The 13,111-nt window shown below is 39.8% G+C and overlaps 2 protein-coding genes across 4 annotated transcripts; one reads left to right on the top strand and one right to left on the bottom strand.

The window, feature by feature from the left end:
• Nucleotides 1-3,035: 3,035 nt before the first annotated feature.
• On the top strand, nt 3,036-6,181 carry LOC115694116 (uncharacterized). Its single transcript, XM_030621239.2, has 4 exons — nt 3,036-3,335; nt 4,533-4,603; nt 4,875-5,001; nt 5,904-6,181. Exons 1-4 carry the CDS (start codon nt 3,185-3,187, stop codon nt 5,987-5,989), a joined length of 435 nt encoding a protein of 144 aa, XP_030477099.1. The 5' UTR covers nt 3,036-3,184; the 3' UTR covers nt 5,990-6,181.
• A 1,754-nt stretch (nt 6,182-7,935) lies between these two features.
• On the bottom strand, nt 7,936-11,084 carry LOC115694110 (B3 domain-containing transcription factor VRN1-like). Of its 3 annotated transcripts, none has more exons than XM_056309836.1 (5): nt 10,934-11,084; nt 9,645-10,260; nt 9,361-9,566; nt 8,840-9,184; nt 7,936-8,326 (listed from the first exon to the last, which is right to left on the bottom strand). In XM_056309836.1, the coding sequence occupies exons 1-5, from the start codon at nt 11,027-11,029 to the stop codon at nt 8,300-8,302; spliced, it is 1,290 nt and encodes a 429-aa protein (XP_056165811.1). In that variant the 5' UTR covers nt 11,030-11,084; the 3' UTR covers nt 7,936-8,299. The 3 variants fall into 3 exon arrangements, with proteins under 3 accessions (XP_056165811.1, XP_056165815.1, XP_056165808.1); XM_056309840.1 differs by having other exon boundaries at nt 8,840-9,160; nt 9,361-9,572; XM_056309833.1 differs by having other exon boundaries at nt 9,361-9,572.
• Nucleotides 11,085-13,111: the final 2,027 nt, after the last annotated feature.

The following is a 13,111-nucleotide window of genomic DNA, read 5'->3' on the forward strand; positions in this document are numbered from 1 at the left end:
AACTAGTGGGAGCAGATCACAATCATCCACGGTATGGTTCATAATCATCATTTCCAATTGTGCATTCAGAGGATTGTCCTCTCCTGAATTCTCTGTCACTTTTCCCTTGGATAGAAGACTTGATCTTAAATGGATTTAGCACGAAGTTGTTGGAACAACAAGTGATGGCCATTCCAAATTGTCCATTGGAAACAGCACTGGTATCCATATTAATCCCTCCCTCTAAATTAAAGGAACTAGGGCTTCTTAATCTGTTGGAGATGGGGCACTCGATTCTCAAGACTTTACCTCCATTCTATTGTAATCTTGAAAACATGGGCATCGGCAGCTACGACAACCTAAGGAGTGTCTCTCATGGCATGCAGTACCTGTCCTTGCTTCAACACCTCGAGATTTTTGCTTGTAAAGAACTCAATTTGTCAAGCCACGATGACGAGCACGGCACCTACTGGCGATCCCTCACAAAACTTCATAATCAAAAGCACGAAGTTGTTGGATAGAAAACTTGATCTTTTATGGAGTTAGCACAAAGTTGTATGAACAAGAAGTGATGGCCGTTCCAAATTGTCCATCAGAAGTAGACCAGTATCCACATTAATCCCTCTCACCAAATTAAAGGTACCGATGCTTCTTAATTTATTGGAGATGAAGCAGTCGATTCTCAAGACTTTACTTCCATTATTTAGTAATCTTGAAAACATGGGTATCGGCGGTTGCGACAACCCAAGGAGTCTCTCTTGTGGCATGCGATACCTGTCCTCGCTCCAATACCTTGAGATTTTTGCGTGTAAATAACTCAATTTGTCAAGCCACAATGATGAGCACGGCACCTGGTGGTGATCCCTCGAAAAACTCTGTATCTTACTATCTTAAAACTTCTAAAGCTAGCGGCATTACCCGAAGGGATTCAATATGTCAGCACTCTACATGCTCTTGTGGTTGCACGCTATGAGAATCTAAAGAGTTTGGGGAATGGATTGGCAATTTCTTCTCTCTGCTCCAAGTAATTCATATTATTGATTACCTAGATTCAACGTATTTGCCTGATGGGATGCACCTCCTCACCTGCTTGAAGCAATTGAGAATCGTTGTGTGTCCTGTTATGGTAGAGAGGTGCCAAACAGAAAGTGGTGTAGATTGGGAAAAGATTGGGCATTCCATACTTATCATTTGAATACACACGTAGTTCCGACTGAAGAATGGCTTGTATCTTTGCTTTTGTTTGTGAAGATCAAAAACCTTAACTATCATTATGGCACGTACGAGAAAACACTATCGCTTTGGAGCATTCTAAATACCTTTCTAATATGATATTGACAGTAAGTTATTTTTCAGAAATGGAAAGGAAAAAAGAAATAACAATTAATCGCAAAGTGAGGTGAGTTGGCAACTATCTAATGGCCATATGTCAACTTCCCATAAGGCTCCATGGTACTTGATTAGATTAAGAATGTGGTTTTCAATAAAACTTTTGTCTCCCACACGTCTGTTGAACTTAAGACAAAATACTCAATTCTTTTGGAGTAAGACGGATTGTACATGTATAATACACATTTCGTATTGTATTTAGGAAGACAATTCCTTTTTTCACTCATTTTATACATTTTTGTGAGTCAAATATATGTTTAGCCTGTCAATTATAACATTTAATCCAGATTTCGCAAATATAACTACCTCATTTCACGTCCATGTAAACAAATACGATATTCTTTTAGTTTATCATTAGATAGCACGAGGTGTAATAATATTCAATTGTTATGCGTGATATTTAAAAAAAAAACTACAAATTCTACTGGTTTGTAATACGATTCTCACAACAACAACATAATTAAATTTTTAACGTAATAGTACGTACTTTTCAAAGTACTTCAACAAAAATGATGTTTAACATTCGCCCAATGAATATAACAGTTCCAATGTTTTTCGCCCTCGCTATCGAAATACCAAAGCTAGCCGGTTCCGTCACCTATCAAAAGATCCAACTACTCCGCAGCACGAGCAATGTGCTCCACAGTCTTGAGGACGTCGTCAAGACCGTTCGATCGGTGCTTTTAGACGCCGGGGAGAGGCACTGGCAAGATGGCCAGGTCGAGCGGTAGCTCAAGAAGCTGTAGAGACTGTTATACGAAGTAGAGGACTTGCTCGACGATGTATCCCGGTGGCTATATTCCTCGTCATTAATTTCATCTTCGGTAGTTTTGCACATTTTTGGGAGTTGGGTTTGTGAAATACGTTGTGCTCGCAACACTTGCTTGTATATTATTGTACGTAGTCGCTTTTATTCAATGGAAAAATATGACATATATGGCCCGTGAACTTTGGCCAAAATGTGCAATGTTTCCCTAAACTTTTTATTTGTTCAATATTGTCCCTAAAACTATGATCCAATATGCAATGCGGTCCCTGGACTTTTAATTTGTTCAATGTGCTTATTGAACTTTGATCCAATGCTTAACGTGATCCTTGAAATTTTAAATATTGTCATGTAGTTCAAGAGCTACATTAAGCATTTACCAATAGTTTAAAGATCACTTTGAACAAATTAAAAGTTCAGGAGGTGACGTTGTACATTGAACCAAAGTTCGGGGATCATCTGTGCTATCAGCCCTTATTCAACCGACACCGGTAGAAATTTACGCCGGCCCCGCCGTTGAAATCTCCGACCAGGTGCAGCGGCGAAAGAGTCAGGACCGGCGGCGGCGACGGCAAGACGGCGACGATGATATCGGTTCGTGCAAACAATTAAGTACACCAGACCCTTCTCTCTCTCTCTCTCTCTCTCTCTCTCTCTCTCTCTCTCTCTCTCTCTCTCTCTCTCTCTCTCTCTCTCTCTCTCTCTCTCTCTCTCTCTCAAGCAATGCTAACAATTCATACATAGCAACATTACCAAATGGATCTAGGCTCGTATGCGCAGTAGGTGCGCACTTGCTATAATGGGTCGAATTAAAAAGGCCCATGATCTCGTCCTCTTGTCTTGACTTTTTGACCCCTGCCTCGTCTCTTTTCAACTCTCTGTCTCTCCTCCTCCTCCTCCTCCACCGCACCACTTCCTTCCACGAAACGCCAGAGGGCAATTCCAAGGTTTGACCCTCCGTTCCGAGGCGTGATTTGCGCGATTCTTGGACCTTCGTCGTCGCGCCGTTGATGGGTTATTAAGAGGGAGGGAGAGAGGGGACGGGGTGATATGGAGATGCAGCAATCGTGGAGGATGAGATTCTCCTTCAGGAACGCCACCCTGTTCGTCTGCTTCCTCAACGTCGTCGCCGCTCTCTTCTTGCTCCAGGGCTTCTTCACCTCCTTCTCTGCTTCCTCGCGATCGGCTCGATCGAATTCTGGTCCCTATCCCTCACTCTCTCTCTCTCTCTCTCTGCTCGATTAGATGTCTTGCTTTGAATTGCTGTGACAAAGGGACTCGATTTGATCGGTGTAAGCTTGGGTCTTGGTTTGTTGTTTGAGGGGGCGATTAAGATTATGCCTCTTGTTCGATATTGGTTGCCCTTATTGTACGTACCTCTGTATGGTCTGGATTGTGGGGGGACTCGTAATGATTAAATGCCCAGGTTCAAGACTTTGTTTTGACAAGATTTTGTGTGATAATTGACAGTCTGTACCTCGTCGCTCTTGCAAAAGATGTGCTATTGCATGTGGGTTTTGATTTATATGTTCATTGCACTCAGTAGGAGCTCAGTGCTCACTGAAATTTTTCTGGGATCTTTGAATCTCTTTCTTGTGCTTGTCTTGGACAAAAGGCATGTTTAGCCCAAAGCCCTTATACAGGGGCTCTTACCCTATGAGCGCAAAAAAGATGCAATGGCCGAATTTTCCCATTGCTTTGCTCACAACTCCTGCATTTTTACTTTAATCTGTAGACCCAAATACAAGAAAAGATCGAAGTAGCGGTAGCTTTTGTCTCGAATGCACAGCATGTATTTTTTTATATGTCAAGCAGAATTTACATGTAGATTTCTCTGTATTGAATGTTGATGCTTATTTAAAAAGGATTTTCTTTTCAGTTTGAGAAAGATCTTACAATGTTTGCTGTCTCAAGACTGTTGTGTACAGTTTAATTTACCATCTTTCAATCTCTTAAATCGTGAAGTTCCTCTTTCCCTAAGCAAACTGCTGGCTAGTGCTTTGATTCTTTCCAATTTTTTTTATCTGATTTTCTAGGCAGTGGAGTGTAAACTTCCCTTGGAGGGCATGCTTCGCTCAATCTGTGCAGCCACGGTCTATAATTCAATATCACTAGATTTTCTAGATGTTGCAATGGCAATTAGCGAATAATCCGCAATCATTTGGTGGTTGTAAAATGGAACTGTAGTTGTGTAAATGGCATGAAATATTACAAATCCATGGAACGGTTTTCTTATACTAGCATGTATCTCTTTTTCAGCACGACATTCAGGACCATGACAACAGATTGTCAATATGTGTTGGTTTTGGCACTCTTTCTCTGTTTTTTTTCCCTTTTGTGGAACACTCATCAGTTTGATGTGGCTTTTCTGCTGATTATTTAATACTCTGATTTACAGCCATGCTCCGGTATATAAAGGAATGTGAAGAAATTCGTCTTTCTATGCAGCCGTTGGCATTGATAAAAAGAGTAAGATTTTTCCCCCTAACTGTACTTTTCTCCTACGTAATGTTCATTATTGAAATGCTAAATTTTACTAGTCCTATCCGAAGTTTTATGCTTCATTCTATTCTGTAGTGCAATCAGATTAGAGATCATCTTTAAACATGTGAGCTGTCAGTCAGTTGACTTCGGAATTTTCAGTTTGCGCAATTGAATTAATTGTAGTTAAGCATACATATTGTTATTCCGAGTTGACTGAAATGGTCCTTGTTTGAGATTCATCTGTTTCCATTTTCAGGTGAAAGAAATTCAGCAAGAAGCTTATACTGAACCTGAAACGGTCCAGCCAAAGCAGACTGCTGCTATTGATCTTTCCAAACGGTTAAAGGATTTCCGTTCATTTAATGATGCTGCCAGTGTGAAAGGTAGATGAATCTCTCTCTCTCTCTCTCTCTCTCTCTCTCTCTCTCTCTCTCTCTCTCTCTCTCTCTCTCTCTCTCTCTCTCTACATGCATGCGCCCAATATGTTGGAATCGGTGATATAGTTTAAGTTTACCATTGTTCTTTTTGTTTGCCATTAAGTTTACAATTTTTCGCTGGCATCAAATTTTTTCCTTGTGTGCGCTGGTCTCATAATGCTCTCTATCATGCATACCAGTTGATCTGATGGTGATTAACTCAGTTGATCTTATTATTTTTAACATATTTTGTTGTATTTGTCCTTTATTTTCTAAAATATCTAATCTTAAGCTGTGAGCTACTAATCTCTCTCTTAAAATTGAAGATCTACATCATCCATCAATAAATGTAAATTAACCACATATGTTGTGGTTTTGAGGGGGGCAAATTGTACAAGTACATGCATCTTATAATTGGTCATTTCTTGAGCAGAAACTTCTTGAAAGAGATTGAATGGGACATAAGTGCATTTTGAACCTCGTGGGTCATGTTGGTTACTGGGGGATCATAGTTATTTATTCTTGCAATCCCAAGCCCGGCGTGATTATATTCACTTCGGATTTCCTGCTACATATTGCTGCCCCTGGTCCATAGTAGTCATGCAGCATACAGTCTAATTCTGTTTTGTTGAATGTGCATGTGCTTTCTGTAAAGTCCTATCAAATTGCTTTCATAATTCTCTACCTCCACCTTGCGAGCATCTAAATCCTTAAAACAATACCAATCTATCTAGTTAATTCCAGAAACCATCAGTTTCTTTCCCTGGTATAGAATATCGACATCTTTGAGGGTTTCTATGATATTCTGTTATCATAAATCAACGTCTCTGACTAGAACATTTCGCCAATATATGATGTCTATATGATAGCTCTGGAGGAATGGCGTAAGAGGAAGATGGAGAGAGCGAGACAGCGGGAGTTGGAAAGGAATGGAACTGCTGCCTTCCAAGCTTGACGCGAAATTCCGACGACAGTCAAATGTTTGTAGCGATACTTTGTAAACCGCACGCAATCGCCTGTCGTGAAGTATTTAACATTAATGTATACGAGGACTGGTTGTATGATGCATACTGTGTGAAAATGTATATATAATGCAGAACAGTCCACTCAAAAATGAGCAATATATAGTGAAGACTTTCTGATTTAAGCACCATCTTTGTAAATTTTACTGGTATGGTGTTTAGGGCATTGAAGTTGAAAATTTTGGGCTGTAATTGGAATGAACAAACCTAAACTACTCTTGAATGGATTGAGAACCCATGAGACAACATTCTAATGAACATGACAATATTAAAAAGCATCCATGATCCGTACGTTGGACTGCCGCTCTAAGCATGTTCAATATGACTTGTCTTGCTTCAAGCTGGGTAAATTGTCTAACTTCTCAAGCCTTCATCCCAAGAATCGGTTGTTAGGGAGTACTAAAGTGCTATTATCGATTTTTATTTGAGTAACTTATCGGCTCTTATTAAAATAACCACTTTTTATTTTAGTAAAATTATCAACTCCTATTGAAGTATTAACTCTTATCGGAGCTCACCCTTATTTGAGTAAGTTATCAATTCGTATTAAAGTGCCAACTATTATTTGAGTAAAGTTACCAGCTCATATTCAATATTTAGCTGTGCACTTATATTTGAATAAGTTACTAAATCATATTAAGCGACCAAATTTTAGTTTCGAACTCTACGAACTTATGTCGGAGTAAATTACCTACTCCTAACGATCGTCAACTAAGTAAGTTATCAATTCGTATTTTAAATCTCAGTATCTATTTAAGTATATCCATCTATATTTGAGTGATTTACGAACTCTTACTTGAATAAATGACCAACAAAACTACTTTCCATATTTCATGGTTATTCAAATCAGATTGGCAATAGCGCCCTTATCACTTAGATCAGTCGAACTGGGAAGTGGACGCTCTTATTAGTGAAGGGCGAGATCTGTTAGCCAGCTTTTCAAATATTAACGTGGCTCATTGCAGTAGGGAGGCAAACAAATTTGCATGGGTGGCCAAGGCCCAAAGAAATAAAAGCCTACCTTGTAATTGGATCTTTTATCCCCTTCAAGTTTTTTGGGATTTATTATGTTCCGGTCGTTCGATAAATGCTAAGTATTTCTTTTCGACAAAAACAAAAAAATCAGATTGGCAACACCTACCACCCTCTTGACAATTACAAAAAGAGTTCTTGCAAAATTAATAAATAAGATGAAAGAGTATGAGGAATAATTCAGATCTTTTGAATTTTGGGAAAAAATTACACTCCCGATTAAAACTTCAAGATCACAACGGTAGAATGTCGCGACAATTGAAATATTTTTTTAATGACTTGAATCCCAACTTTTTAACTAGTTTTCAATCCCATGATTCGCATCGAATACATTTCAAAGGATGATAAGAAAAGCACATTTAGTAAATTTAAAGTGAAACACGCATTGTTAATATCTTTTCTCATCCTATGATTATGTATATACTAACTGATAATCGTACATTTGTAAAATTGTAGTGTTATTTCTCGTCTACTTTAGTCTACTTCAGTTTTTCCATAGGCTTTGGCCTCATCTTGTAACCGAAAAAAGAATCAAAGGTTTATGACTTAAAAGTAGAGCGAAAATCCTAAAATAAATTTTGAAAAACAAGATTAGAAAATGAGAAGTGATACTTCCCCGGCCCAAAAGTTTTGTTCCACAACTATTTCGAATTGCATGTCCTGTTAGCGTGTGACATAATCATAGGCCGATGAACAGACGAAAGTTCATATATCTCCAACCTATAATAGGCTCGTGCGGGCTTAAACTGACATTGCTCCGAGCGCAAGGAGAATCTCTCGGCACGGTCGATCCATATAAACTAGAGAACTCTTGTTCGTTCTCCTAGCAGCAGCATACAAGAACACAGGATCAAGCGCCGCTGGCCATTTAATCGTCTTAGCAAAATACATAATCAGTTCGTCACGTGGTATATGCAAATTACAACAGCCCGCGTTGTGCGATGGAGGAAGCTAGACATGCTTAACAGTCATTCTATGCATAATGCCATTGCAGACATCCACAACCCAAGTGTTCTTGACCAGAAAATCACGGCGGAGTTTTGGTCCATGAAACATACCACCGTTATATGCTACAAAATGCTATACTCCCTGAGGGCATTGAGTGCCAACCGGTCACAGTAGACAAGCAGAGCATTGCCATCCACTTTAACTAGCAAAAATTAGTCCCGCTGTACATAAAAGGTTTGTCAAAATCTAGCTCCGGAAGTGCCTCAGAAGGATAGACATTCAGCCGACTCCTGTACAAAAACACAGACATTAGCATCGCCATGACAAAACAAGGAACTTTACCTCACAATGCTTGTAAAATGATATAGTGTGAATTGCATTGCTCACCCTCTAATTCGTCGAAGATGCGATATATATTTACTAGGCAATTATTAAGGTCAAAGTCAGAATAACGAGCTCTTGCAAATAGTTACATTTTTTTTCTTTTGCTAAGACAAGTAAGAAGGTATTGGAATCTGGCATGCATTTGTGCATTCTAATTGAAACGGATCAATCAAAGTCTCTCAACCATTAATATATGAACCGGCAAGTTTTCCTTGACTTGAGCCTGAATGACCTACCAATGCAGGCAAAAGTTAATATGGCTCTTTCAGGGGTTGAAAACCTCGCTTTTTTGGAGAATCTTGAATACGTTATCCATAGGACTTCCAATATACCAATACGAATTTCAGTCTTATGGAAGAAATTAACTAATGGAACACAGATACCAGGAGATGCTCACCGAGTTTCTGGAATTCATTTACCTGTGAACTATTAAACATCAGCTTCCCCGAAGAGCTTCCTACTGAATAGGATGCGGCGACAGTAGGCCCCAACCCAATCTCAGGAACCCGAAATATGGTTACTTTAAGCACAATGTCTTCTCTACGAACCATTTCGAAGATGCAGACATCTCCTATCTCCAGTTTATTGTCCGCCACAAACTCACGCCAACCTCTGCTTATCTTGCCTTTGCCATCGAAGAGAAGGCATCGAACGCGCCACTTCTTCCCATCAGAAACCTGAAGAGTGATGTCTCTGGAGTCTCCCTTTAGATGCATCCCAACAAAAGAGGTTGGCAGATTCTGTTCATGAGGGGGAAAAAAGAGCTTTTTTTAGGATCAGTATGTATCACAGTGAACATGAACTGAAATTATAACAAAATCCTGTCTGTGGATATAATGGAGGATGTAGGCATAGTTGTTGTCTTGCTAGTCATGTTCTTTTTGCAAATGATTAAATTGAAAAGGAAAAATCAGAATAAACTATAGCGGAGAGGACTTACCACAAGAAATTTCTCTCTCACATAAGATGGTCGCATGATTACTCGGAAGAAAGGATTATTGGGCTCATACATGTGAGATGCACGGATAGCCATGCCTCTTGCCTCAGTGATTGCAGCATTCCACTCCCTCGAAGATTTTCCATAGGATGACTTAACCGGAGGCAGTTCATCACCATTTTTCCTCAACACTGACGGCTCACTTTCATCTGCATCTTCATCATATGTGAAAAGAGAAAGTAAATAGGATAAAGCATTGACATAGGTATTGAGATTATGGTACTTACTAGATTCATTTATTTGCTTTCTCCTTTTCAGGTATCTGTTTCTCTGAGACAACCAATCTATCCCGACTCCATCGAATGTACTTTGGAGCTCAACTCCATCGACTTGTACCCCCTTGTCCCGATGGAAGACCTCCCAATCAGTTTTGGGCTCGGGCTTGATGATGTTGACACCAACATGAATCCTGTTTGTCATTCGCTGACCCCGATATTCATGGAAACACTTGTCCTTTGAACAGCTACAAATCGGGCATGCACAGCAAAGGTCTCTAATTTCGACAACATCGCCAATGTCTTGATTTTTCTTCCTATGCGTTGCAAATTGCTTACTCGAAATAAATTCTTTGCTACCAAGAGGATTGAGAGAATTCTTCTCCCAGGAAGCAGTCAGATTATATATGTAAACATGAAATGTGGAGTCCCCTTCATACTTGAAAATCAGAAACTGACCGGAATGAATGGAATGGTGCTCCAGGAATCTCTGCCAACCATCATGGAACCATAATCTGCGGTTATGTTTTCTTAACTCGACTAGCCAGATACTAGAATCGGAAGCGACGAGCCTAACGATGTCAGAAAGTTCGTCCCCATACTTCCGAGCAAACTTTTTTGGAATCCCCTGCAGATTGAAAGAAATTTAGTGGCATCCTTCCTTGAATTGATCATTACCAGAGGGCCAAAATGCTGATGTTCAATTACCAGTGAAGTTCATAAACCCCATAAGTACGGAGAACGTTAGCAAGTATAAGGAACAGATTAAAACAGCTGCCCACATGCTACATAAGTACATTGGCCAAATTAGCTCTTGCAGACCCTTCTTCACTCACTGAATGAAAGAAAGAATCCACATTAAAAATGCAATTGACATCTTAAGTGAAATTGGGTCATTCTCTAACTCGGCTCGTACCGGGACAAACTTTTGCGGGAAGTTGGGTTCAACTAATTGGGTCAAAAGACCCAACTTTTGGCCTTCCATTCGTACGGCTCAAAGTTCAGTCGCCTCTCATTCGACCTTTCCCAACATTTTCAAATTCATGAAACAGCTGCCTAACCATTCGACCCAGAAAAATTTCAGTCCTTTGACAAGGTGACCATTCACCAGCATGATCTTTTCTCCAATGTCATTTCTTTTACTCAATATGCTTAGAGAAAAAGAAAAGAACAGAAAAATCAGCCATGAATAGATTCCTCTGCTCAAGGGATTGCTTGCGTGGAGTTCATTTCTTGAGAAGCAGAGGACACAAAAACAAGCATGGTGACTGGTGAGTGACGATGATCAGTTCAAAGATTACCAGTTGCTTCTCATGGATGAGGGAGTCCACCATCAACCTGTAAAAGATGCATGCCCTCCTTCCACTTGCAGCTACCCTAACCTCCCCCTGCGACATAGCTCTTACGTCTGTCTTTGTTTTTCCTTGTTTTTGGGTTTCTTATTGTACTGGTGACAACAGTAAACAGTAAGACCTAATCATTACGCCTGCGTGACTCTCCATGAGAACTTTGACACGAAACAGTTCTTGATGTCCAGGTGTCCTCTCAGGGCTCAGGGTGGTGTTCACGTCACCAAGTTTTTGTTTAATTTTTCTTAGGGGATTTTTTCTCTGTCCCTTTCTTTTTCTCGCTGGAGTTTATTGGAAAAAGGTTTCCGCTTTTACCTTCTAAGCCTTCTAAGCCAATAAATTAAAAATCAAAAATTGTTTTTTTCTTCTTCATTTTCACAAGAGAAAATTTCAAATCGGTACTCAAAGTGAGCTCATTTTCTTAAAAAAGGATTCAAAGTGGACATAATGCCAAATAATAGCATGAAGTGCCCAATCAGTCTCAAATAGGGGCCCGAAATGCCCAATTAGTCTCAAGTAAGAGCCTGAGTTCACCGGCTAGTCACATGCTCACCAGCCGGCAAGCACGTCACTGTTCCGACGACTAGAATAAGAGCAATTTCGTTTTGTACTTTTTAATTTTTTTTTGTTTCTTTTTTCCTTTTTCAGTTTATTTCTTTTCCTTTTCCTTTTCTTCTTCTTTTTTTTTTCCTCTTTTCCCTCCGTCGGCCATAGCCGGGCCGGCGGAGGTTGCCGGCGTCGGGAAAAGAGGAAAAAGCAAAAGGAAGAAGAAAAGGAAAAGGAAAAGAAATAAACAAAAAAAGGAAAAAAGAAACAAAAAAAATTAAAAAGTAGAATACGAAATTGCCCTTGTTCCGGTCGCTGGAATAGTAACGTGCTTGACGGCCAGTGAGCATTTGACCGGCCGGCGAACTTAGGCCCTTACTTGAGACTAATTTGGTACTTCGGGCCCCTATTTGAGACCGATTGGGCACTTGAGGCCCTTATTTTGCACTATGTCCACTTTGGACCCCTTTTTGAGAAATGAGCCCACTTTCGGTACTGATTTGAAATTTTCCCTTTTCACAAGAAAGGAAATCTGAAAAATGCATCAACCAAAAGGGTCCTCGCGAGTGTGCTCGTTTTACAAAAAATGAGAGATTCGGAAAACATTTTTCGAAAAATAATTACTTATATCGTTTGGAAAAATTAGTCAACGGAAAATATATTCATCATCGATAATGATCTATGCCTAATTATTTTCGTGCGCGATGAAAAAAAATTTCATTTATTTATTTTTCTAAACGATATAAGTAATTATTTTTCAGAAAATGTTTTACGAATTGCTCATTTTCCGAGAAACGAGCGCACCCTCAGTGTCTATTTGTTTCGAGGAAAATATTTTCCTCATTTTCTGGCGTTTGGTTCACTTAGGAAAATGAATCAACGGAAAATGTTTTCCTAGTCAATGAAAAAAGGCTTTCTTACCAAAGCTTACATTCAGGAAATGATTTTCTCTTTGAAAAAATCGGAAAATGTTTTTCAAAATATGACTAGGTATGAGCACTTGGATCTAAAACTATATGCTTGGCCACAAAAACCTCGGCCTTAGTTCCTGGTGTCCCGACATCAAGGACCAAGTCGTTGGCGGCCAAGCCCAAGTTCATCGAGGCCAACCCAGGACCATAGTGCTCGGGCCTAGGGCCCTGATGCCCACACCCAGGACCATCAAGGCCGAGCTCGAACCCCTTGTGCTTGTACTTGATGCTTCGGTACTCGAACTTAGGTCCACAAAGGCTGTGCTCAATCCCAATGCTCGAGATCTAGTCCCAACCCTTAGGCACAAGTCCACAAAGACAATGCGCAAGTCCTTGATTAATGGAATTATTCTTATAAAACATTTTAAAAATTAATAATTTTATTTTCAAAAAATCGTATTTTTTTATTATTTTCAAAAGATCTAGGCGAACCGAGCTCAGCCAAGGCCGGCGAGCTTGCGGCTTGCCACATCGAGGTGATCTCGATCGAGGTCAAGGCTAGTGAGCTTGTGCTCGCCTATGGCTGTCACCAGTCGATCGCGGTGGAGGAAGGAAGAGAAAGAAAAGGAAAGCAAAGAAAAGAGAAAAAGAAAATAAAAAAATAATTTGAATT

The sequence above is a fragment of the Syzygium oleosum genome, unplaced genomic scaffold (assembly GCF_021117445.2).
Source record: "Syzygium oleosum isolate NSW1041296 unplaced genomic scaffold, Sole_v2.1 Sole_v2.01, whole genome shotgun sequence".
In the NCBI taxonomy this organism is placed as follows: Eukaryota; Viridiplantae; Streptophyta; class Magnoliopsida; order Myrtales; family Myrtaceae; genus Syzygium; species Syzygium oleosum.